This window comes from Tiliqua scincoides, chromosome 2, assembly GCF_035046505.1.
Source record: "Tiliqua scincoides isolate rTilSci1 chromosome 2, rTilSci1.hap2, whole genome shotgun sequence".
Lineage (NCBI taxonomy): Eukaryota > Metazoa > Chordata > Lepidosauria > Squamata > Scincidae > Tiliqua > Tiliqua scincoides.
In genome coordinates this window covers 231,019,434-231,043,132 of record NC_089822.1, presented here as the reverse complement: position 1 = coordinate 231,043,132, position 23,699 = coordinate 231,019,434, and the positions used below count along the sequence as shown (strand labels likewise).

Here is a 23,699-nt window from a genome sequence, read left to right as displayed (position 1 = left end):
TCATTCTTGGCCATTAATTTGGGTGTGAAAGGCATTGATTACCTTGAACTTATTTTTTGCGGTTTGATTTAGATTGTTGGCATGTCCTTAACTTCCTTTCTTTTTTAATATTATTAACTGCCTTTTGGCAAAACCGCTTGCTCAATGTCTAGCTTCTTTGCTTTTTTTGAAGGCTACCTTGGTTAGACTGCAGGTGTCAATTGGAGTAAGCATTTTCTGCGCAACCTCCTGATTTTAGAAATCAATTTCTAATTTCCTGATTTTAGAAATCAGTGTCAATTGGAGTAAGCATTTTCTGCGCAACCTCCTGATTCTAGAAATGGGCTATGTCAGAATGCCAGATGCAAGGGAGGGCACTAGCATGAGGTCTCTTGTTATCTGGTGTGCTCCCTGGGGCATTTGGTGGGCTGCTGTGAGATACAGGAAGCTGGACTAGATGGGCCTATGGCCTGATCCAGTGGGGCTGTTCTTATGTTCTCTTTTTAATAGAATTAAAGAGACCATGAATGTGTTCTATCAGTCTTGCTTTCCAAATTCTATAAAATAACAAGGACAGGTAGCCTATAGTGAATGTCTGTAGAAGGTTGTAGTGCTTTATGGTACCTTCTCACTGGGTGGTAAACCTATTTAGTACTTCAGTTGGGGGCTGATGTGATTAAAATACTTCTCAAAAACACACACACATCCAAGGAGTTCTAAACTAGTTTTGTTTGTGGAAGTATTTTTTTCTGTAAGAAGGAGCATTTTTACCATGTGAGCCTCTACATACAGTCTGAAGTAATATAGATTGTTTTACCCAGTGAGAAAAAGGCCATCAAAAGGTAATTAAATTACTTGAGCAAAAGGAGTATGAGTGCTCCTTTCTGGAGTCGAAAGGTGGGATATAAATTCTACTAACAAATAAATAAATAAATAAATAAAGTAAATAAGGCATGTCCAAATTGGTCCTGTCAGACCAGGATTTGTGCATAGGTACTTACTGATGTTTTAGGGTTGTGAAAGTTGGACTGGAAACTCCTGCACAAGCAATCGCTAATGCATCACTGTTGCTATACTGTAGTTCATTATTTGTGGTGAACAAATAATGAAAAAAGCAGACCACTGATAGATACTGCAAGTACTCTAATTTGCGTTTGAATCAATACAGATACTGAATAGGTTATTTGTTGTGGTTTTTCTGTTTAGAGTCTATTGCTTTTAAATACATTTTGTGGTGAAACTTGCTTCCGAGTAAATTTTGGGTTCTTTATAGCTCCTTGTCCTTCCCCCATGGTCAGTAGCAGAAGAATTAAACACGCAGGGTTGGATTCAAATGTAATGCAGCTCGTGGAAGTTCCTTCTGTGAGGATTCCAATCCATAAAATAGGTGCAAAGTGAGCATTTTTTAAGTTGCACAGTTGAGTGTATTTAAGCAAAAAGATCATTTGTATGGTGATGATGCTGTGCTTTTGGTCCTCATAATCCAGTGTAAGTGCAGTTCTTTTTGATGGAACTTGCTTCTAGTTCTGGAAGTTTAGGAATAACACCACTTGGGACATTACATTTTAATGTCCTTGCTTTTACACATGGGAAATATTTCAGTGTACAATGGTGGTTCAATTGTAACATCATGGCACTGGTGTGTGAACATGTAAGAACTTTGGGCTTGTGAGCTTCCTACCCTGCCCACCATATGCACACACTGCTTGCTTGCTTCTGATCCTGGGCATGCTAGTTTGGGCAGAAATTCCAAATTATGATTTGCCTTAGATGGGGAACTGATGCTTGTGGGAAAAGAAGAGATGAGGAGAAAGGTGTAGGAGGCAAAGGCTTCAAATTGCTTATTTATCTGAATAAACCATATCTGTGATATGGCTCTTAAAATAACAGAAAAAAACCCTCCACTCTGTTCTCTGTAAAGGGAGAAATGGCACTTCTCTGTGTATGTGACTGTAAATTTGCTTTCATGATACAGTTATATCAAGATGTAGATGTTTCTTTTGCTTCTAGGTAGGAATAGCTTACCTCCTCAGTGGTTGTTGTTTACCAGTTTAAATATAGTTGCTAGAGCCTATTTTTGTTTTAAGTACTGTTTTCTGTATAGGAAAACTTAAAATTTTATTATAAGGTAAAACTGCTTTTGGAACCTTCCCTTGTTATAGTAGCATACCAGAACCAAAATTACCTTGAAAGAGAGGGTCCTTTAACATCCAGCTCCATCATTTTTAAATTAGCTCATACTAATGAATCAACCAAAGATTTAATAGTTTAATGGCCAATTAAAGTTTGTGGCCCTATACACTTGAATTAAGTGGAAAATCCACTGGGGATAATTGGAGCCGATCTAGAGCACAAGATAGGAACAGATAGCAGTAGTTCTGGTATAATGCAAAACTGTTGCTGATTATTTCTTCTCCACCCCAACAGAATTCATTAACTGAAGAATCTATGTTTGGGGAGTCTTTGGAGAAATATTCATGTTAAGGGTTGCAACGTTTGCATTGTGAATAGTTTCTTACCTCAGTACTTCGACATAACCTTCTTCTTCTGAGTCCTTCTCTTCATTTCAAATGACTGACATTACATATAGGGTCATATTTTGCAAGTAACTTGTGTGTAGCATACTGACAAGAGCCAATGTGATTAGTGTTAGATTCGGAGCAGGGAGACATAGGTTCAGCACCCAGCCGTTAAATTCACTGGGTGACCAGTGGCTAGTTGCCATCTCTCAGCTTATCCTACCTCACGGTTGTTATGATGAAATGGGTTGATAACTTTGTACACTATCCTGACCTCCTTGGAGGAAGGATGAGAGAAATATGTATATAAATGAATAAATTTGAAGCTCTTTCCGTGTTCTAGATGCGCATGAACATCTAGAGGGGGGCAACAGAGGGGGTACATAATTGTAGAATGGCTTGTAACCTTTGCAGTTGTATTCATGTCCTTTCCAATTTAAAAGAGTCCTTGGTGGTGCATCTTGGAGAGAACTCTGCCTGAGAAGCTGATGAGTGACTCTAGTCCAATGTGATGCTCTGATGGAATAAAGGAGCTCAAATGGAGCTGACTTAGTATGATAGTGAGTGAGATCATTTGTCCATCTAGCCAGTATTGTCCTATTCTGACTGGTATCACGGCTCTTTCCCAGCCTTCAAACTGGAAGTGTTGGGGATTGAACTTGGGGTTGTCTGTATGCAAGGCATGTGCTCTGCCACTTATCCTTTGCTCTCTTATGGATGCAGTGAGAGAACAAGCTTACTGCAAACTCAGTATTTGGACCCAGGTCCAAGTTCCTGACATAGACTACAATACTAATGTGCTCTATCAAATGACAGTACAGTTACTGTTTTATGGTCAAGTAGCTGAAGCCTCTGGTGGCCATGACTTGCTTTACTGCTGTATCCATCCTTGGATAAGTTGTAGCAGAGGCAATTCATGAAGCCACTGAAGTTAACAGAATTCCAGGGGCTGAAAGTGTTTTCCATTTTGTTGTTAGCTGTGAAATGGCTAACAATGCAGTAGGGTTTAGTCTCTCTCTCTCTCTCTCTCTCTCTCTCACACACACACACACACACACACACACACACACACACAGAGAGAGAATCCTATCCTTTCTATCACCAGTGTAAGTACAGTTAATTTTCCCATGTTGAGATAATGTAGCATTTCTTGCATTTTCCCCTTGTACTTTGGGATGACATTCAAGCAGCCAAATTCAGTTTGGGGCTATAATTGTAACTGGCTTAACTCTCCAGGGTAAAAACTCGTGCTGACAGTTTTATTTTTCATAGCGATGCACGTAAAATAACAAAAGTCTCTTTCAGGGAAATGGGGGTAGAGCACCTGGTACAAAATGTTGCTGTGAATGTTGTTTGGAGCTGAAAACAATTTCAATTGTTGCTTTCACAAGTTGGTTAGGCCACTTGAGTATCATCATCTGTGACAGCCTGAAAATTACACCAATGAACTTCTAAAACCTCAGTTTCTCATTGCAGTCATAAACTAGCAGGAAGCTCATCTGTCTCTCCTAAAATAGATATGTGAGAGATTGTTCACCAACCTCCTGCTCCTATGGTTGCCATCTTTTTCTTTAATGGATGGAAGCCCTGTACCTACATTACCTGTAAGACGAGATGGTGGACAGGATGGCGGAGATAGGGCACACAACAACCTGGCAGGCAGAAAACCAGTTGTTGAAAGCATGGAATATTTTGCCAAAGTGACCTCTATTTGTTCTTGTAGCCCCAAGTATATTGAGCATACAGGAAGAAGGGGAAGGCAGAGTCATCAAACAGCTGTAAAAGTCACCAAGAGGGATACTGTTACAACCCTAGAGAGATGCTGCAGCGGGTGAATTTTGTACCTTTTCCAAACTGGGTTGAGGAGGTGCTGAATATGCCTCTGCTGAAGGTGCCCCTTGAAACATCATCCCCACGTGCATGGGAACTGCTTTTCTGTGATGCGCTTATATGAAGCTGGCAGTTTTGTCCTATGATGCAAGCATGTGGGAGAGGGTTCAACCATCATGTTCTGTCCAAGCATCTGCATCATTGGAAAAGCAGTACGCAAGTGGCTGTGGGTCCTAAAAGGAACGTCATTCACACATATTACAGTGTGTGGCTCTATGGTAATCATGATGATCCCCTTTCCTTCCACTCTTAAAATTCCATTGAGCTTGAATGTGCGTGTGAGCAATGCCTGCTTCTTCATAGCCCTAAGGGTGCCGAGTTGGATTCCTTTGTCAAATTGCAAAATGCACGTGACCTGTAACAGATGTCTGTGGAGTTCACATGGCTGGCTGCCTCCTACTTCGTACCAAGTGAGATCCTACCCAAGGTGCAAGCACAGTAACTGAACAAGCCTATAGCCATTTTAAAACCAGAGTGCCTGTCAATGTTTCAGACCTGGCGGAAAGTTGTAACCCTAAAAATCTGCACTAATTGGATATAATCAGTAACACTGTGATTGTGTATCTTTTGGCATCTTGCATCCAGAACACGTAGGTGCTGATGCAGGAAGCGTTTAGCTCTAGGTGCTCAAGTAATCTGCATCTTGTTATATAACCTCCATGGAAGAACCATCCTACAAGTTCATAGAAGTATTGTGGAGGGGAGATAGAGAGAACTATAATTGTTCTTAATATATTAGGTCAATTTGCAAGTTTATAGTGGTATTTCTTAAGTACAACCCTAGATGACATCCGTTTCTCCCTGCACATCTCCCTTCCTGTTTCTGTGCCAAGAAAGGCTCTTGCTGCCTCTTAACGGAAGTTAGTGACTGGCCTTGAGCATTCTCCAAGGCCTGAATTTGGAGTGGGTTGGGAAAACATCTGTGTCCTAATGTAAAGCAGCCCTGAAGTCATCTTCTAGAAGGGGTGGGTGGGGAGATGACTGGTATTAATTCTGTAGAAGTATTACTTCACATGGTGCTTCTGCAGCCCAGCCCTTTCTGATTTTCATATGTAGCTTGACAAAACATTTGTACAACATATGTCCCCACCATATCTTTAAAACACTCAACATCTGAATGAACATGTCAGAAAAATTCAGTTTTGAAATCCTGCATGTGGTTACAATACTGTACTTAGTGCTCCTGGTTGCTGATTCATTCCGTAGCTCTTTGGTATCTCTCCTGTTAAGAGCTCTTTGCACCAGTAGTAAATATGGTACGGTATCCTTTGTGCTTTGCTGGAGTTGCATAGAAGGCATGGAAAAATGGTGTGCCATTTTTGAGTGCCCTCCGGGGAGAAGGGCAGATTACAAATCAAATAATTAAAAACAATTTTTTTTTTCTAAAGTAGCAAAGTATTTTAGCAAAGTATATTATTTTCTGCCTTGCAGTGGTCAGTCTTTACAATAGGAGAGAATATGCATGGCATGTGGAAGTTTCAGGTTCTGTTTTCAGCTTCCATTAAGGATTCCAATGAGCACTCAAACTGAATTAACTTGGCCATCTGCCATCAGTACCTCTATTTTATCTGGACTTGCTATGTGTGGTAACGGTAACAGTGAAGAGAGCCAGCCTTCTCTAAACTCAGTTATGTGAGACTTGAGTAATACTTGAGTAATCATTTTGTAGATTCAGTGTACACCTATAGAAGTATGGTAACACCTAATAGGCTTCTGTCACAAAGCAATTTAATCACACTGTTTCCCAATGTTTTGACTGCAATCCTAAATATCAGGTTTAATAACCTAAGTACAGTTTTTCTCTCCGTTTGGTGACCCATGGAGTTGGTACATGATGATGATGATGATGATAAAAATGCTCTGGAGCACATGGTGATGAAGTCATCACCAAGCTCCAGAGCGGAGCGCGGAGGGCGAAGCTGCACCAAGCTTCAATTCTTGCTGTGCCACTTATTGGGCATGTTGCTTCCCACAACCCTCAGTAATATTCATGCAGCCTTTGTTTGGGCTGCAGCAATTGGTTTGGAAACCTCTGCTGTATAAATGATCAGCTTTCCACCTAGTCAAAGCTGATCACAGGAGGCTGTTTCTACTGTGAACTGAAACCATTCGAATCGAAGAGTAATGTGATTTGTTTTTTGTTAACTTCTCTCAGAACAGTGGAGTAGAGACTAGGAACAGCTGCACTTTAATCTAGATCTGGAGAATATGTTCATATGGACATACTGGACATATGTTAAGGACATATAAGGATATTGAGGACCCTGAAATCAGTTGTTAGAGCCACAGCAAAGGTTTGAACTGGAGGCCAGAAGGAGGACACAGGAGACTGATTTGCAGGAGGTTGTATCTCCACTGGCTATGTTAGGCTAAACTAGAAGAATATGGCCTTAGTATTTATGCTGGGCCTGACCTGGTCAGTCTGGAGACTTCATATCACCTGCGCATTTAGGTACTGCACTCTTCTTTTCTGTGCCTCTGAAGTGGGCTCCAAGGCCTGAATATGTACAGTACCAGCTAGCTTGCCTCTTGGTCTTTTGTTTTTGATCTCAATTTGTTAGTGGCTTTCAGTTATTCTCAAAAGCCGCATGTCAAAATGATTCCAAACACTATAGGTCAAAACAGTAAAAAGCAATATACAGAGCATCAACAGTAAAACCATAAAATAAACTGGCGAGCGCAAAATGGTTTTGTTTCAACAAAAACTTGAATCTGGCCACAAATTGGGAAGTCAGCCAGGCTCATTGCCCTTGAAAACAAACTGGATCTTAGCTTGCCGCTGGAGAAGAGCAAGGAGTGACTAGTCCTAGGCTCAGGAAAGGTTTTTGTTTGGACTCCCTGAAGAGGAAAACTGGGGTGAAACTTGCCCTTTTTGTTGTGTGGTTAGATCTCTAGCTAGTCCAGTACTGTACCAATCTGGCTGACCCTATCCACCAAGTGGTTTCTGTCCTTATCAAGGGACAATGGAAAATACTTTTTTTTTCTTCTTCCTTTTCCAGAAGATGGCTCACTTGTGCTCGCCTCTTGGTTTTTAGAACTCTCTGGAGTATGCCACAGCAGCAGTTGAAGCAGATTACTTTATGTATTTGTTGAAAATGCTGTCCTTGGCTGATCCCGCAGTTGGCTTAATCAGCTTGATCTGTACTTTTCACAAGTAAACAAGTTAGCGTTCAATGAAATAGGATAAACCTTCCTATTTGCCATGTTGGTGCTGTGTTTTGCAATACATGCCCATGTTTCCTGCTATTAAAGCGATTTCTCCCCCAGAGACTTAAGATTAACACTTGTTTATCCGTTCTGAGTTTTAGATAGGGGGTGGGTGGAGAACGGTGGTGAAGGGTTTGACCACACTGCAGGCTTGTTCCTGAAATGCTTCATTAGTCACAGGTCTCTCTGCGGTCAAAAGGCAAAATGACTAAGCAGAGCTGTGTGACTGTTCTTCTGAAACCCCGCAGACAGAACTCTAGAACAGGAGAAACAGTTGCCAAATTCAGTTTATTACGTCGGGTCTCTATAAAGTCTTGAGGCACCACTTTTATTTTCTTTGCAACTGTAATCTCTCTTTTTGCTTTTTAAATGGTTTTGTTTAAATGTTCGGGAGCAAATGAAGGAATTGGAGGCTGGGTTGGCAGTGCATTAGTTTCATCAGATTCTACTTCTACGTGAACTTTCAGTAATGATAGGTTAACACTGGCTGTTAACTGGCTAAATGATAGGTTAACCCTTCATGCTGAGAGACCCATGGGCAGCCTTCACACATGCTTGTCTTGGTGTGGGTGCCAATTCTGCTAGTATGATCCAACCCTACAGGTCTGCATAAGTGAAGAAGGTGGCAACCACATGGGTGGGGGCAATAGCATAGTCAACCTCCTTTCCAACAGGGTGCCAACTGCATGAGAAAGGTTCATGTGATTGGTCCTGCCCATGTAGTTTTGTTTGTCATACACATACCTCTTTGGTGTGGAATAGTACCATGTGAAAATTGCTTCCATAATTGCTGAGAGTGCATTTCACTCTCAGGGGTCACATGGTCTCCTAACTCATTGTGTGTACCAGATGTAGCTATACACTTACCTTATTCTTTTATGATTGAATTGATATAATTTGTAGTATGTTGAATGCTAAATATTCTTTTCTATATACAGTAAATGCTTCTGCTATGATAACAAGCTTAATAGTGATGTATCCTGATCCACGTAAACTATAGTTGTGCATGCCAGTGGCTCCCTGGTGCCAGAGGTTCTGGTGGTCTCTGTAAATTAGAGGTGGGGGAATGTCGTGAGAGGGCAGGGGGAGATTTTGTTGGCACCAGCATGTCTTCTTTTTTGGATCTTGCCCTGCCCCTTTTCTGTCTTCGGACTTATGATAGCTATACACCTGGCATAGGTCTGAGGAAACCCAAAGGCCGTTAGCCTATCCAGAGGTAAGTAGAAAATATTTTTACTTACCTCTACCAGGCCTTTGGATTCTCTCATCCTTCACCCCCACAATTTGATGCAGTGTGTGCTCTGTTGGTATTGCTGCATCGTTGCTGATAGTGGGCGATAAGATTGTGAATGTCTACCACAAGCTGAACACAAACAGTGTGATGTAGCTGCAAAAAGAAGCTGATGCAATGCTGGGCTGCATTAACAGAGGCGTAGAGACCAGATCACAATAGTAATAGTTCCACTTCACTCTCCTCTGTGTGAATCAAGCCTCTCATGGAATACTGGATCCAGTTTTGGGCACCACATTTTACGGAGGACATGGATATGCTGGAGTGAGTTGAAAAGAGTGCAGCTAAGATGGTGAGGGACCTGGAAACTGAGTCCTACGAAGAATAATTAAAAGAGCTTGGCCTATTTAGCCTGGAGAAGAGGAGAAAATATGATAGCAATGTTTAGGTATGATCAGAACCAAAAGTTGAAACTGAAAGGAGGACAAGCCTAACCTAAGTTGTCCAGCAGAGTCTACCTTGTTAGAGTTTTCAAGCAGATGCTAGATGGTCACTTGTCAGGAAGGCTACAGTAGTTGCCTGCATAGGGAGTTGAAGTAGGTAACTTCCAAGATCACTTCTGACTTTTAGGACACAATCCTAACCAACTTTCCAGCACCAAGGCAAGGCAATGCAGATCTGAGGTAAGGGAACAAACATACCATTACCTTGAGGAGATCTCTGTGACTTGCACCCAACTGCAGGATGCAGCACACGCCACTGGTACAGCTATGCCAGTGCTGGAAAGTTGGTTAGGGTTTGGGCCTTATCATTCTATGATTTCTGGATCCTCGACCTCTTCTTATGAAATCCTTCACCTCGGGTTTTTTCAGCTTTTTTGTTAAGAGTTGTGTCTTGTGCTGAGCAGTACTTCTGCGCCAGACAAAGAACAAAACCTCCTTGTGGGATAATTTATTTTTCAACTTTGTATGCAGGACAGCAGAAGGGCTTGTCTATCTGAGAAACATATTCAGCTGAATGATGCAGAGCTTTCATTGAGTTTATATAGTGATTTTTAGGGGAAACGTCCTTGCCTCATAAATATTGAGAGGTTTCTTTTTCTTCCTTTAGGGCCACCAAGCCGGAGATGTCCGACAAGATGTCAAGCTTCTTGCATATTGGAGACATTTGTTCTTTGTACGCTGAAGGCTCCACAAATGGATTTATCAGCACTTTGGGGTAAGGGCAGCAATTTTCTCATGCTGCAGGGTGTGTCTAATGAGCTTGCGGTGGAGAAAATTGGGACTAGATATCTAGAAACTGATGCTGTCATTCTCTGTTTTAGTAGTACTGGGTGTCTCTCTTTTCCCCACAGCTATATATCCTGGTATAAGAAGTTTCCTACGTGAGTGAATCCATGTCGACAGAATCTAAGCATTTTCATTGAAAAACCCAGCCTTCATAATCATCTTCACTTTTTCTTCAGAGGGCAACCTCAGTGGAGTATCAAAATACTAGTTCATTGTTATGAATGAAGAAATCTAGAATTGGAGATCAGGGGAATAGTATCAATATGTTAACTCCTGCAGCTCAGAAGTGTTGGTTACTTAGAAAATGGATCAGGAAGGGATATAGGATGGGGATAATGGGCTTATTGGTAGTATATAAATATCAGACAATAGTAGGATCAGGGTTAATTGAAGCCTTGGAGATTTTTTCCTACATGGGAGGTTACCTAAAGAGACGGAGTTCCAGACAAAAGCATGAGAATCTAGACTTAATGAGTACAATCAACAGGATCTTTAGGGGTACTTGAAAAAGAATTGAATAATGGTAGAAAAAGGCAGGTAGTGCTCCAGAATGCCTTGCAGGGCCGGCAAGGCAGGAAGGGAGGTAGCTAGTTGCCTGTGAAAGCCCCACCAAAGCTAGTTTTTGATCATCAATGCATGTATAAATCAGTGATTGAAAACCAGCACAGTAAAGAAGTTGAAACATAATATGGAAAGTGATCAATCACCAAGAATTTGTCAGGGCACTTCTGGTGCAAAACAGTGAAAAGGCATAGTCTTCCGTTCTTCAAACAGATATAAAGAGGAAATACTGTGATGAATACATGATGTACGGGTTTTCATATAGAGGAGATGAGGGCTTATATTATTGATATTAATTACAAACATTTAGCTAATATGAGGGGTACATTTATGGAAATCGGTTGCCAAGGGGTATGCAAGTGAAAAAAGGTTGGAAACCACTGCAGAAGAACCATTAATCATATGCTGCTTTAAGTGCCTGGTGTGTTAAGCCAGAGGCTCTACATATAACATACAACTTATAACAAATAACTGGGAATGTGCAATACAATTCACAGCAGAGAAACAAGCAACAAGGAATGACTGTGAGCAAGTGCAGCTGCACATAATTGCAACCCTATTTATTCAGTAGACCCACTGCATTCCTTGAGTGGTGTTCATAAGTAATGGTGCACTGACTTATAACCTGGGACTTTTTTTCAAATGGAAAAGAGGATTACATCCTGGTGTTTATAAAAACAGACCTCTGCAAAATGCAAGCATTTTCATAATGGAATGAGGCTGCAGCAGGCTCTGCTAAAGAGGAGGCTTGCTTGATTTCAGTGGAAGTCTCAGGAGCAGTGAAAAGGTTAACTTTGGCTGGAGCTTGCCAGGGGGTTTCCTTGGAGATTAGCAGCCCTCTAATTACACAGGCCAAAACACATTTTGCTTCCTTAAAAGTTACACCAATTCCTGGGTATATTTGGGGTGCTGATTCCAAAAATGGCATCTGTTTTGCCCTTTCATGTCTAGTTTTGGAGACATGGCATAGCTTCTTTAGTGGATGGTTCAAGCAGCTTCCTCATGAGGAAGCCTACACCATGGCTTGCTCGTGAGGAAGCTGCTTGAACCATTCACTAATGAGGCTATACTATTTATCCAAAACTAGACATGATAGGGCAAAACGGATGCCATTTTTGCACCCCAAACTCATATCAAACCACCATAAAGTTTGGGAAAAACTTTTCTGACCCTCAGTTTTGTAGACCTGTGTTATCTCTGCATTGCTTCTCTGGTGCTGCTTGAAAAGCAACTTGTCCAGAGTTGCTTGAAAAGCTCTGATCCCTGAGCGACCTTGGAGATAAGGGGAGGTGATGATCTAAGCTTGATTTACTGGCAGAAATTTCTCACCGTATAGGCCACGGGTGTCCAAACATTTTGGCAGGAGGGCCACATCATCTCTCTGACACTGTGTCAGGGGCCGGGAAATAAAGAATTAATTTAAAATTTTTACATAAATGAATATATTAGAGGTGGAACTTATATGAATGAATGAAGGTCTTGGAATAGCTCAAGGCCTATAAAAGGCCTTGCACAAAGCAAGGCCAGCCTTTCCTTTGCTACCACTACTGCATCACAGACATGAAACAGCAAATAGTGGAGGGAACCCTCATCCCACAGCTCAGATGAGAGGTTGAACAGTTGTCTTCATGCTGAGAGCAGCTGCATTGGGCTAACATGGCCTCCATCAAGTCTCTGGAGGGCCAGAGGCTCATTGGAGACTGGGGACTCCCCGAGGGACTGACTGGGAGCCTCCAAGGGCTGCAAGTGGCCCCCGGGCCAGGGTTTGGGCACCCCTGGTATAGGTGATTGTCTGCGGTATATGGGAGGCCAATGGGATAACCCTGATCATCATGTATATCTAGACGCATTAATGTGTATGCCAGTTTGTGTATAGTAAAGCTTAAAATCTGGCCCTTGTAGATCTGTGAAGATGTTTTAATTTATTATGTACTTCCATAAAATCACTACAGTACTTAACAGTCTGTGAATTGGCTGGAATGCGAAGATTTGCAGTATCCTGGAATGTTTTTGTATTTTACAGAATACGTTATTTACCACCTAGTCCAGTGGTTCTCACACATTTAGCACTGGGACCCACTTTTTAGAATGAGAATCTGTCAAGATCCACTGGAAGTGATGTCATGACCAGAAGTGACATCATCAAGCAGGAAAAATTTTTAACAATCCTAGGCTGCAATCCTACCCACACTTAATCAGGAATAAGTCCCATTGACTATCAGTTAAAAGAATATACATAGTAGCTTGTTAAAAGTACAGGTCTGTAACATTTCCCCAAATGCAGTCACATGCCATGGTGGCATCAAGTCTAATAGATTAAAAATAAAATATTAGTCAATGAGTACAAACAGCCAAATTCTGTGATACAGAAGATCTTTTATCAGGATTTCCCATGGGAAATGGTTCATGGGTTAGGGAGTGATTGGATTGGGCTTCAGTACTGGTGGGGCATATGTTACCCTTTCCCCATTAGGCCATTTCCTATCTGAATTGTTCACCTTGACGTTATCTCCCTACTTCAGGGAAGTCAGAAAAATGATGTGGGGAAAGAATTACCTCCTTTTCCATCATTTCAACCCCTTCCTCACACCTGCGTTCTATTTATTTTTAAGTGGTAGATAGTGATTTTTGAATCTTCAACGTCACATGTAGTTGTGCTTTACTCCCATGATTTCATTGCTTGCTATCTGGATGATTGTATCTACGGAGTAGACCTGTGAACAGGAAAATGAAGACTGTATCTAAGCTGATCCCTCCTTCCTAGGTATTTCCTAATGGCTATGATTCAAATCTGGTAGCAATGTTAAGTTCTTTAGCTGCTGGGATTGAGGTTGAACCTTTTGAAGGCAGCCAAAGAAGTAAACGCAAGAGTGTTATGATCTTGCTATTGTGTTGATTTGAAGCATTCTGAAATATGTGAATACGATAGTAGACCCAGAGTTTGTTTTTTTTAAGATGGTGATTAATGTTGTATTCTGTACCAACCTTAAGACACGTTAGATGTGAAATAACTGTAATTGGGGTCGACTTTAATCAAATTCGATCAATTTCTCCCGCTGATGTGCCATGAATGGTCTGCAGGTGTGCTTCAGGAGTTTGCGGGAGGGTCATTTATTATTAGGGTCATTGGGGGATGTGAACCCCCCACCAACAGCAAGGTGTGCCTTGTCAGTTGTCAAAAACTGATGGTGTGCCTTGACAAATTTAGTATCTTGTCAGTGTGCCATGAGGTGAAAAATGTTGAAAATCACTTGTTGTAAAGAACAGACAGAGAACAAGATGGGTGTAGCACCTAGCAATCAGCATTGGGTACCCCCCATTACCCTTTTTACCAAGTGAATTGGGGAAAGGAAATTTTTGCTGCTGCAACCCAAAGCCGACACAGAAAGGAGTCTACCCTGGGGAAATCCTGTGTTAAAAGAGATCCCCAAATCTGGTCATCCTCTTAAAAATCAAATGGTAATGGAATATGGCTAGTCTGGGAGATGTGGCAACCCACTTCTCCCTGAGTGAACTGAGACCAGGAAGGTAAACCAGAATAAATACAAGAAGTATATGGAACCCCCTGCGGATACAGAAATACATGAATACCCAGAACTTGGTTTAAATGTCTTTAAATGGAAACATAGCACACAAATCAGGTTTCCTACCTTCGTATAGCAAAACCATGCCAATTCCAAGCCTTTCACGGCTAAAAATAGCTGTGAAGATGCACTTCTAGGTCTCCCAGCAGCAGTATATGCTGCATTTAGTCGCTAGAGATGCAGAATATAATGCAGTGTAATTTCATTGTTTGACTTAACAGTGAAAAACAAATCTTTTGATAAACACATCAGTGTGTCATTGCAAAGTGAGTCTGCATTGTGGCCTGGCTTGTTCATGGGTATTCCTCAGAAAATGTAGACAATATTGATGATGTCCAAATGAATGACCACAATCGCCCAGTGGCTATTGGGTGTCCTTGTGAAAAAAGATAACACAGCCAGAAAAGTGTCATTAGACTTGTTCTGACTCATTTGTTCACAAGATCAATAAAAGTGTAACATGGTCAACATACTGATGGACAGGTCAGCCATTTGAATGTAGAATTAACGCATAAGGGCAAATTGCATGGTGTGTTGGCTTGAAGTCTTTAAGTCCCCATGTGATTTATGAAACATGAAACTGACCTGTTCATAATCCAATTTGTTGATCTCATAACTTTAATTTTAGTATTTGACCTGACCAAACCCAAGTGCTCAAAAATGAGAATTACGCTTGGCTCTAGTAGTTGGCGTACCTTGTGAATCAGCTATGTAAAGGCTTGCCTCTTGCAGCTCACAAATGAGAACAGAATATAGGTATCAACTGTAATGATATTCAATTCAAGTAAATATTTCAAGTAGAATCCTGTTTAATATTCCGTTGAGGCATTGGCTTGTTGCTTAATCATAGCCTTGCTTCTGTTTTTCTAAATACAGTCTTCTGATGGTTTTGGTTACTAGTTTGTAATGTGCCTGATTTCCTTTTAAGCACTATGCATGCTGTGTAATGGTTGGTTTGATCTTCTGTTTGCCCAGAATAATTCTCCTTTGCCTGTGATCTAATTTTGGAACAAGGTGAATCTTTCAGCTTTGAGATTAACTCTCGAGTTGCCTTTATGTATGCATTTTTTAGGATAAAATAAGTTGGTTCTTTGCTTTGATGCTTGTCTCATGTTTTACTTCTTGAGCTTTGTTTCTAACTCCCCTGCGGTGTGAATGTGTGTTTGGACAGGGACAGCAAAATATGAAGGACTCTTACCAGGGGTAGCACTGGGATTGGCTAAGCTCATCCCTCGATACTGGTGGCCTGGTAGCACTGAATGCATCATTTGGTCTGGGTAGAGATCACCATGGGGGACCCAATGCAAGACTTGACCCAAGGCCACCCAGCAGTATGGCGCTGATGGTCGCCTTTAGGAGAAAAAGGCAGCCATGTGGATCCTGTTGGTTTGAGGGTTCACTCTGTCAGTCTCTGCTTCCATAGCAATATGCTGGTGTGTGCCAGTTTATTCAGTACACTGCTTGTCCCTGTAGGCTTTCCAGGTCTCCTGAGGCTCTGACACTAAGCGAATGAGCCTGGAAGCTGAATGTTGGAGGAATTGGCTCACTCTAGGAATCAAGCAAGGGCTTTTTCATTCAGGCTGGTATATGAAATATGATGTTTTATGGCTGCTCTGTTTTTACTATGTATAATAGATGGTTTTATAATTGTCTTAATGGAATGACACACCCTTTCCAGGGAAACTTGCCATCAAACATATTTACATTATAAAGGGCTAGTAAAAGTGTACGTCAACCACCAACCTTCTAGGCTGCTGCTGCTGCTGCTACACTCTCTCTTTGTGTGCGCACTCAAGCATTCACCTTCTTTATTGTGACAGTAAACTCTGTAAGTTACAGTAAGCAATTGGATAAGCTTTTACTGATAACAAAGGTCCAGTTATGACTGCTTAAGTGGCTATTGATGGAGAAGAGGTAATTAATTTTTTTCTTCTGCCAGTTTCAGAGGTATAGTATTGAGCAGGGGTGTCCAAACCCCGGCCCTGGGGCCACTTGCAGCCCTCGAGGCCTCTCAATGCTGCCCTCAGGGAGCCCCCTGTCTCCAATGAGCCTCTGGCCCTCTGGAGATTTGTTGAAGCCCGCACTGGCCCAACGCAACTGCTCTCAGCGTGAGGGCGACTGTTTGACCTCTCGTGTGAGCTGTGGGACGAGAGCTCCCTCCATTGCTTGCTCTTTCACATCTGTGATGCAGCAGCGACAGCAAAGGAAAGGCCAGCCTTGCTTTGTGCAAGGCCTTTTATAGGCATTCAGCTATTGCAAGACCTTCATTCGTTCATATAAGTTCATCTTTAATATATTCATTTATGTAAACGTATGTAAATTTATTCAAATTTTAAATGTAAATTAATTCTTTTTTTCCCCCGGCCCCCAACACAGTGTCAGAGAGCTGATGTGGCCCTCCTGCCAAAAACTTTGGACACCCCTGGAATTGAGGATTACGTGTTGGAAGGGGCTATTCCTACCACTCCCCGGTTGAGTAGTCCTAGAAAAGAGGGATCCTACAACACAATGTTGCATCTACCTAACCTTACTACATTACTCACTTGAGTTGTTAAAGGCTAAAGCAGCCAATTCCTTCCTTCCTCAACTCTCTATGACAGGGGTTACCAGACTCTGGCCCACAGACTCCGGATCTAGCATTCACCAAAATCCCTCCCTCCATGAGAAGCACTTACTGTTCCACTCTCTTCTGCTATGTTAGTCACCCACGTGGATATAGGGACACCCTGGGCAGTTGCGTCTATGGCCCAGACATCTGGTGCAAAGCCTGCAGGAACATGGGCCATAGATGCGACTGTCCAAGGTGTCCCTATGTCCACATGGGTGTCAGACAAAGCAGCAGAGCAGTGGAACAGTAAGTGCTGCTTGGGACAGGGAGGGAGTTTATGCTGCACAGCAGTCTTCTGTTTGGAGACCATTACTCTATGAGCATGAGGGAGCACTAGTGACATAGCATCAAGGCAAATGGGAAGCAAACAAATAAGATGAAGAGACAAAACACTTACATTTCCCAAGGCACTCCACCTACCAAGTGCCCTAAAATAAAATACAAAGTACTGTAAAGTTTAGTCTTCAAGTAAAAGTGCTGTAAAAAATCTCCAAAATTTATTATTATTATTTTTATTATTTTATTAATTTATACCCCACCTTTTTGCCCAATGGGCACACAAGGCGGCTTACAACACTTTAAAAAAAATGTAACATTAAAAACAATCATTAACAACAATTTAAAAATAAAAAAAAGAAACCAAACAGGCAATAACTAGTTGTGAAGCTAGAAAGTCAGCAGAGTGGTGAGTGCATTCCGGAGTTGCATGGGAAGTCATACATACAGTCTGCCTGTTGTGCGTGAATCATAGAGTTGGAAGGATCCTAACTGGCCATCTAGTTCAACTCCCTGCCTGTAGCCAGAAATCCTCTTAGAGCATCTCCAACAGGTGCTTGTTGAGCCTCTGCTTGAAGATCTCCAGTGAATGAGAGTCCACCACCTCCCTCAGCAATCTGCCGAACTGGCCTTACTGTCAATAATTTTTTCCTGATGTCCAATCGGAATCTCTTCTCTTGCAGTTTGTACTTGTTGGTTCTCATTCTTCTTTCAGAGGCAGTTGAGAACAAATTTGTCCCTTTTTTTCCATATAACAGCCCTTTAGGTCTTTGAAGAGCACTATCATATTCTCTTTTAGCCTTCTCTACTCCAGGCTGAACATATCAAATTCCTTCAACCTTTCTTCATAGGGCTTGTCTTCCAGTTCTCTGATCATCCTTGTCACTCTCTTCTCAAACCTCTCCAGTTTGGCTGCATTTTCTTACAGCAGGATGCCCAAAATTGAACACAGTACTCCAGGTGAGGTCTAATCAGTGCAGAGTAAAACCATGACTTCTCGTGACGTGGAAGTTATGGTTCTACTAATGCAGGCTAAAATTGCATTCACCTTCCTTGCAGCCGCATCTCACAGCTGATTCATGTTCATACTGTGATCTACTGTAACTCTAAGATCTCTCTCACATGTTGGACTGCCAAACCAGGTGTCTCCCATTTTAAACCTGCGACTTTGGTTATTTTTGCAGAACCTTGCATTTGTCACTGTTGAACTTCATCTTATTCATTGCAACCCAGTATTCCATTCTGTCTAGGTCTTCCTGAAGGCTTCTACTGTCTTTTATTGTATTCACTACTCCTCCCAGTTTGGTGTCAACCGCAGATTTGATGAGGCCCCCTTGTATCCTCTCATCCAAGTAGACCACAGCTGCGATACAAGGACATCTGCAAGAGGGATCTGAAGGCCTTAGGAGTGGACCTCAACAGGTGGGAAACCCTGGCCTCTGAGCGGCCCACTTGGAGGCAGGCTGTGCAGCATGGCCTTTCCCAGTTTGAAGAGACACTTGGCCAACAGTCTGAGGCAAAGAGGCAAAGAAGGAAGGCCCACAGCCAGGGAGACAGACCAGGGACACACTACACTTGCTCCCAGTGTGGAAAGGATTGTCACTCCCGAATCGGCCTTTTCAGCCACACTAGACGCTGTGCCAGAACCACCATCCAGAGTGCGATACCATAGTCTTTCGAGACTGAAGGTTGCCAACAACAATGTAAGTCATCGATTAAAATGTTAAAGAGAACCAGGCCCAAGACAGAGCCCTGGAGAACCCTACTCAAAACTGTCCTTCAAGTTGACGCGTAGCCGTTGACAAATATCCTCTGTATACGGCTGTTCAACTAGTTGCGAACCCAGCTAACAATTGTATCATCTAACCCGTATTTTACGAACTTGCTGATTAGGATGTCATGGGATCTTGTCAAATGCTTACTGAAGTCAAGATAAACTACATTCACAGCATTCCCATGGTCTAGTAAGCTAGTAACCCAATCAAAAAAAGAGATTAAATTTGTCTGGCAAGTTTTACTTTTGACAAATCCATGCTGGGTTCTGTTGATGACGGAGTTGTTGCCTGGTAAATCTTGAATGTGTTCTTGGTGTAGTGAGCTCTAGACTTGGAACAAGTTCGTTCTCTTGACGCTGGTAGAGAAGCTGAGAGAGTTGGAGGTATGTGCATGTCACCTTCTGGAACATGATACAGGCATTCCTCTTCTGAACTGATGTTTCTGCAGTTGCAATGGAGAATTAGAGTCTCGGGGGAGGGGAGAGTTTTAAGGAACATGAAAATAATCCTTTAGAAGAGACCAATTTCTTAATTGATGAGCCCATGTCATCTCGTACCAAGAATAGACATCTGAGGGTGGGGGGTTCCTAGTTGTAGGTGATTCAACTGTTGGAAACCCAAGAGAAGAGTTTGTGATGGACATATTGACCACATGGTGCCTTACTTACCTGATGTAAAGTTTGTAATTGTTGCATGACTAGATAGGCTGATAGGCAGTGGCTGTGGTGTAGATAAATGACTGAGTTATGTAGTTGGACAGTCCTGGAAGCTACCTTTTTGGTTGTTACGTAGGATACTGGCAGTCAGAAGTTCAAATGTAGCATTATTTGGAAAAGCTACCTGATCCACACTTGGGACCAGCTAGACAAGCAGAACCATGAAGGATCTTGATGCGTGGATGATATGGTAGCATCATTCCAAAGGGGTGAGTGTATACTACATCATCCAGGTGCAGAAATGCATACAATAGGACAGCTTTTCAAAAACAGTAAAAAGTTGGAGGGGAAAAGGCACACCAACAACTTTTCAAAGAGGAAACTATGTATAGGTGTGTGTTAGATGTAAATATCAGAAGAATCCAGCAGCTGGCATGCTTGGTTGTAAAGGAATAAGTATGTTGATATAGTGGGCTGTGAGGCCTCCCTGTGGGGGAGGGGAGGGCCTGCCCGGCCTTTCTGAGGGGGACCCCCTGGTGGAGGCCTCAGACTAGTTCCCCCACAAGAAGGGGGGGTTGCATCACCCGGTTCCCCCTCTTTGGGTTGGCAGCATTAGCTAGTCAGGAGCTGGGGCTGCTAGCAGCAGATCCTCCTGCCTGCTCTGTTCTCCCCACTGCCTTGTCACCCCTGGTCTCCAGGTTTATGTAGGGCAGACCCCTCCCCTTCCCTCACAGGGAGGGTACAAATAGGGCCTGTCTCTAGGCCTGCCCTCCCCTGGGATTACCACAACTCCTCCCCTTCCTCTCTCTGTTTCCCTCCCACCTCCTCTCACCTGGAGCTGCCAGGGTTGTTCCTGAGAGGGCTGGGAAGGCTGTTGCCTCTGCTCTGGTCCAGCAGCCTTCTCCCCTGGTAAGTTGGGGGCTCGCGGGAGGAGGGGAACCCCAACATGGGCATTATCTAAACCTGGTGGAATGGAGCAAACCAATAAGATATGGGTTATTTCAGGATATAAACTCTATAAAATGGGACAGCCAGGATGTACTGGGATGTTGCAGAGGGCATATAATCCAATAGTGGGAACCCCCCCCTCCAAGGGGGACCAAACTCCTGCAGGATCATTGTGGGTGGAAACTCCATGCTGAAATAGTAAATTAATACTAGGGTCATGGAAATGACAGTCAAGTGATTCTCTTAGGACTGAAATTGTGTGTCTGAATTTGAGGGATATCCTTGACTTTATTAAGTATGGTCTGAGGAATATTTTCCATCTGTACCCCAGCAATAGCTCTTGGATGAAACCTGAAGTCCAACTAGGAAGCTCTCACTGCTTGAATGGTGACCTACAGTGGCCTGAATACCACAATAACTGTTGGCTGTAAACATCACTATTGATTTAAGCCAAGATTTGGAATAAAATGCTTATTGTTTCTCTTTTCCTTTGTGAATTACACAGCCTCAGTAGTAAAAATAGTTCGCACAGTATTTTGCAAACCATTTTGGATATACTTCCTTCATATTCATTGGATACATTATTTAGATTACACAGGCCAGTACACTTTTTTGCTGTTTTAAAAGTTAGGCATTTTCCTGGGTATATTTTCCTGGACAAGGTGTGGATATTATGCATCGATTTTCAGAATGCATTTGACATGGTCCCTCACCAAAGGCTGCTGAGGAAACTCCACAATCAGGGAATTTGAGGGCAGGTCCTCTTCTGGATTAGGAACTGGTTGAGGACCAGGAAACAGAGAGTGGGTGTCAGTGGGCAGTTTTCACAATGGAGAGAGGTGAAAAGCTGTGTGCCCCAAGGATCTGTCCTGGGATCGGTGCTCTTCAGCCTGTTCATAAATGACCTGGAGACAGGGTTGAGCAGTGAAGTGACCAAGTTTGTGGATGTCACTAAACTTTTCTGAGTGGCGAAGACCAGAATGGATGGTGAAGAACTCCAGAAGGATCTCTCGAAACTGGGAGAATGGTCTGCAAAATGGCAGATGTGTTTCAATGTACATAAGTGTAAAGTAATGCATATTGGGGCAAAAAAATCCAAACTCCATATATAGGCTAATAGGTTCTGAGCTGTCTATGATAAACCAGGAGAGATATCTCGGGGTGCAGGTGGACAGCTCGATGAGAGTGTTGACCCAATGTGCCGTGGCGGTGAAGAAGGCCCATTCTGTGCTTGGGATCATTAGTAAAGGTATTGATAATAAGACAGCTAATATAATGTCGTTGTACAAATCAATAGTAAGGCCACAACTGGAATATTGCGTCCAGTTCTGGTCACCACATCTCAAAAAGGATATAGTGAAAATAGAAAAGGTGCAGAAGAGAGCAACCAAAATGATTACTGGGCTGGGGCATGTCCCTTCTGAGAAAAGGCTACAGCATTTGTGGCTGTGAGTTTCAAGAAACTGGACTAGATGGGCCTTTGGCCTGATCCAGCAGGGCTCTTTATGTTCCTATGTTTATGTTCATAACATCTCAATGGGTCCTGGTAGTGGTATTTTAATAGTTGGCGATCACTGTGTGCATGTGTCGATCAGACCTGACCACAGTGGTGCATGCCTTAGTGACTTCAAGGCTGGATTACTGTAATGTGCTCTATGTGGGGCTGACCTTGAAGACAGTTCGGAAGCTGCAATTACTGCAGGATGTGGCTGCTTGGGTAGTTACTGGAGCTAGGTGGTTTGATCTGTTGGACTGCTGCTTCAGTGACTGCACTGGCTGCCCATTTGTTTCTGGGTCCAATTCAAGGTGCTTTTTGTCCTTTAAAGCCCTTCATGGTTTGGGATCAGAAGGAACCCCCATACATTTCAGCTTGCCCTCTTAGGTCATCTGAGGGGCTTTCCTATGAGTGCTGCCTGTAGTATTGTGGATCCGTATGCAATAAACAAAAACCAGTTAGCATCCACGTCTCCAGTTTGTTCCATCAGTTAAAAACAGCACACCAACAAAGGTAATAGCTCAGCCTATTCTTCTACAGGCTTACGTTCCATCAGGCATTGCTTCATTAACACTGAGAAGCATTATTTACTTCTTGAGTGACAACAGCTTTTGACGCCAGGGCCTAGCCCTTGTATGTCTGTATAATTATCCTGTCATGCAGTTATAAAGTTTTAAGGTTATAGACGCTTCCCTCAAAATAATGTTTCCTTCAAAATAATGTTTTCTGCTGGAATTCCTGTTCTCTGCCTCAATACAATCAACACATGTACAGGTTTGTTTGTTTTTTCTGTTTAACTTCTGCAGTTCATAGAGGCTGTTTCTCAGGTTCTTCCCCAAACAGTGCATTTAATAAGTGCTGATTCCATGGACTGTACTACAAAGATCTAGAACTAGAGGACATTGAACTTGGATCCAGTCCATTAAAAGAATGAAAAGCCATTCAGTGGTTATCGACTTTCACAAGCCTGGAACAGTCCTTCACATCTGGAAAGAAAAGCAGGAACTTGTGCACTATTGACCTCTTGAAACATTTTTTTTAACCATATTCAGAAATGTAACTTGAGATCCTTGTCATTTAGTAATAACTCTAAGAAGTCCAGTTATAGTAGACCAATAAATAAGAACTTTATTTATGCCCACATTTTCAACTAGCAGTAGTTATATAACTGTAGATTCATTACTGGAAAGAGATTTCTGTAGGTGACTCTGGCTGTCAAATCACCTCCTACTGATTCCAGGGCATGGTTTGAAGGCATATTATTCAGCAACAATTTATAAGGCTAAGCTGCTCTGAGTCTAAGTCAGTATCTGAATGAGACTGAGAACTCTGTGTATGCTGCCTTGAAAGGTGGAATATAGATGTAAGTGTGTTACATTCTCTTGAGAACAAGTTACTTTGAGTGTCAAAATTAAGGATAAATACCTGTCTATTGTGCATCACTGTCCAGCTGGGGATATATGTACTTCTTGCTACAGATGTAATGGTTGAATCTGTTCAAAGCATTCCTTGTTTTTGGTACCATGATGTCAGGGTTTGACTTTTCCTGCAAGTTGCAGTAGCAATGACTCAACCTAGATCTTTATGCAGGCTGAGTCTAGCCAGGTAACCATAAAACATTCTGGTAGTCTTGTTCTATACCTGCAGTTTATATTGGACCTTTTCCCTTTAAACCTACTTC

At 42.3% G+C, this 23,699-nt stretch overlaps 1 protein-coding gene across 1 annotated transcript in view; it reads left to right on the top strand.

Annotated features, from left to right (window-relative positions):
• Positions 1-23,699, top strand: part of ITPR1 (inositol 1,4,5-trisphosphate receptor type 1) — a 281,488-nt gene that overhangs the window by 17,019 nt on the left and 240,770 nt on the right. The window contains exon 2 of the mRNA XM_066617382.1: positions 9,937-10,044. Within this exon, the coding sequence (XP_066473479.1) occupies positions 9,953-10,044 (92 nt within the window). The 5' untranslated portion in view covers positions 9,937-9,952. The remainder of the gene's footprint in view (positions 1-9,936; positions 10,045-23,699) is intronic.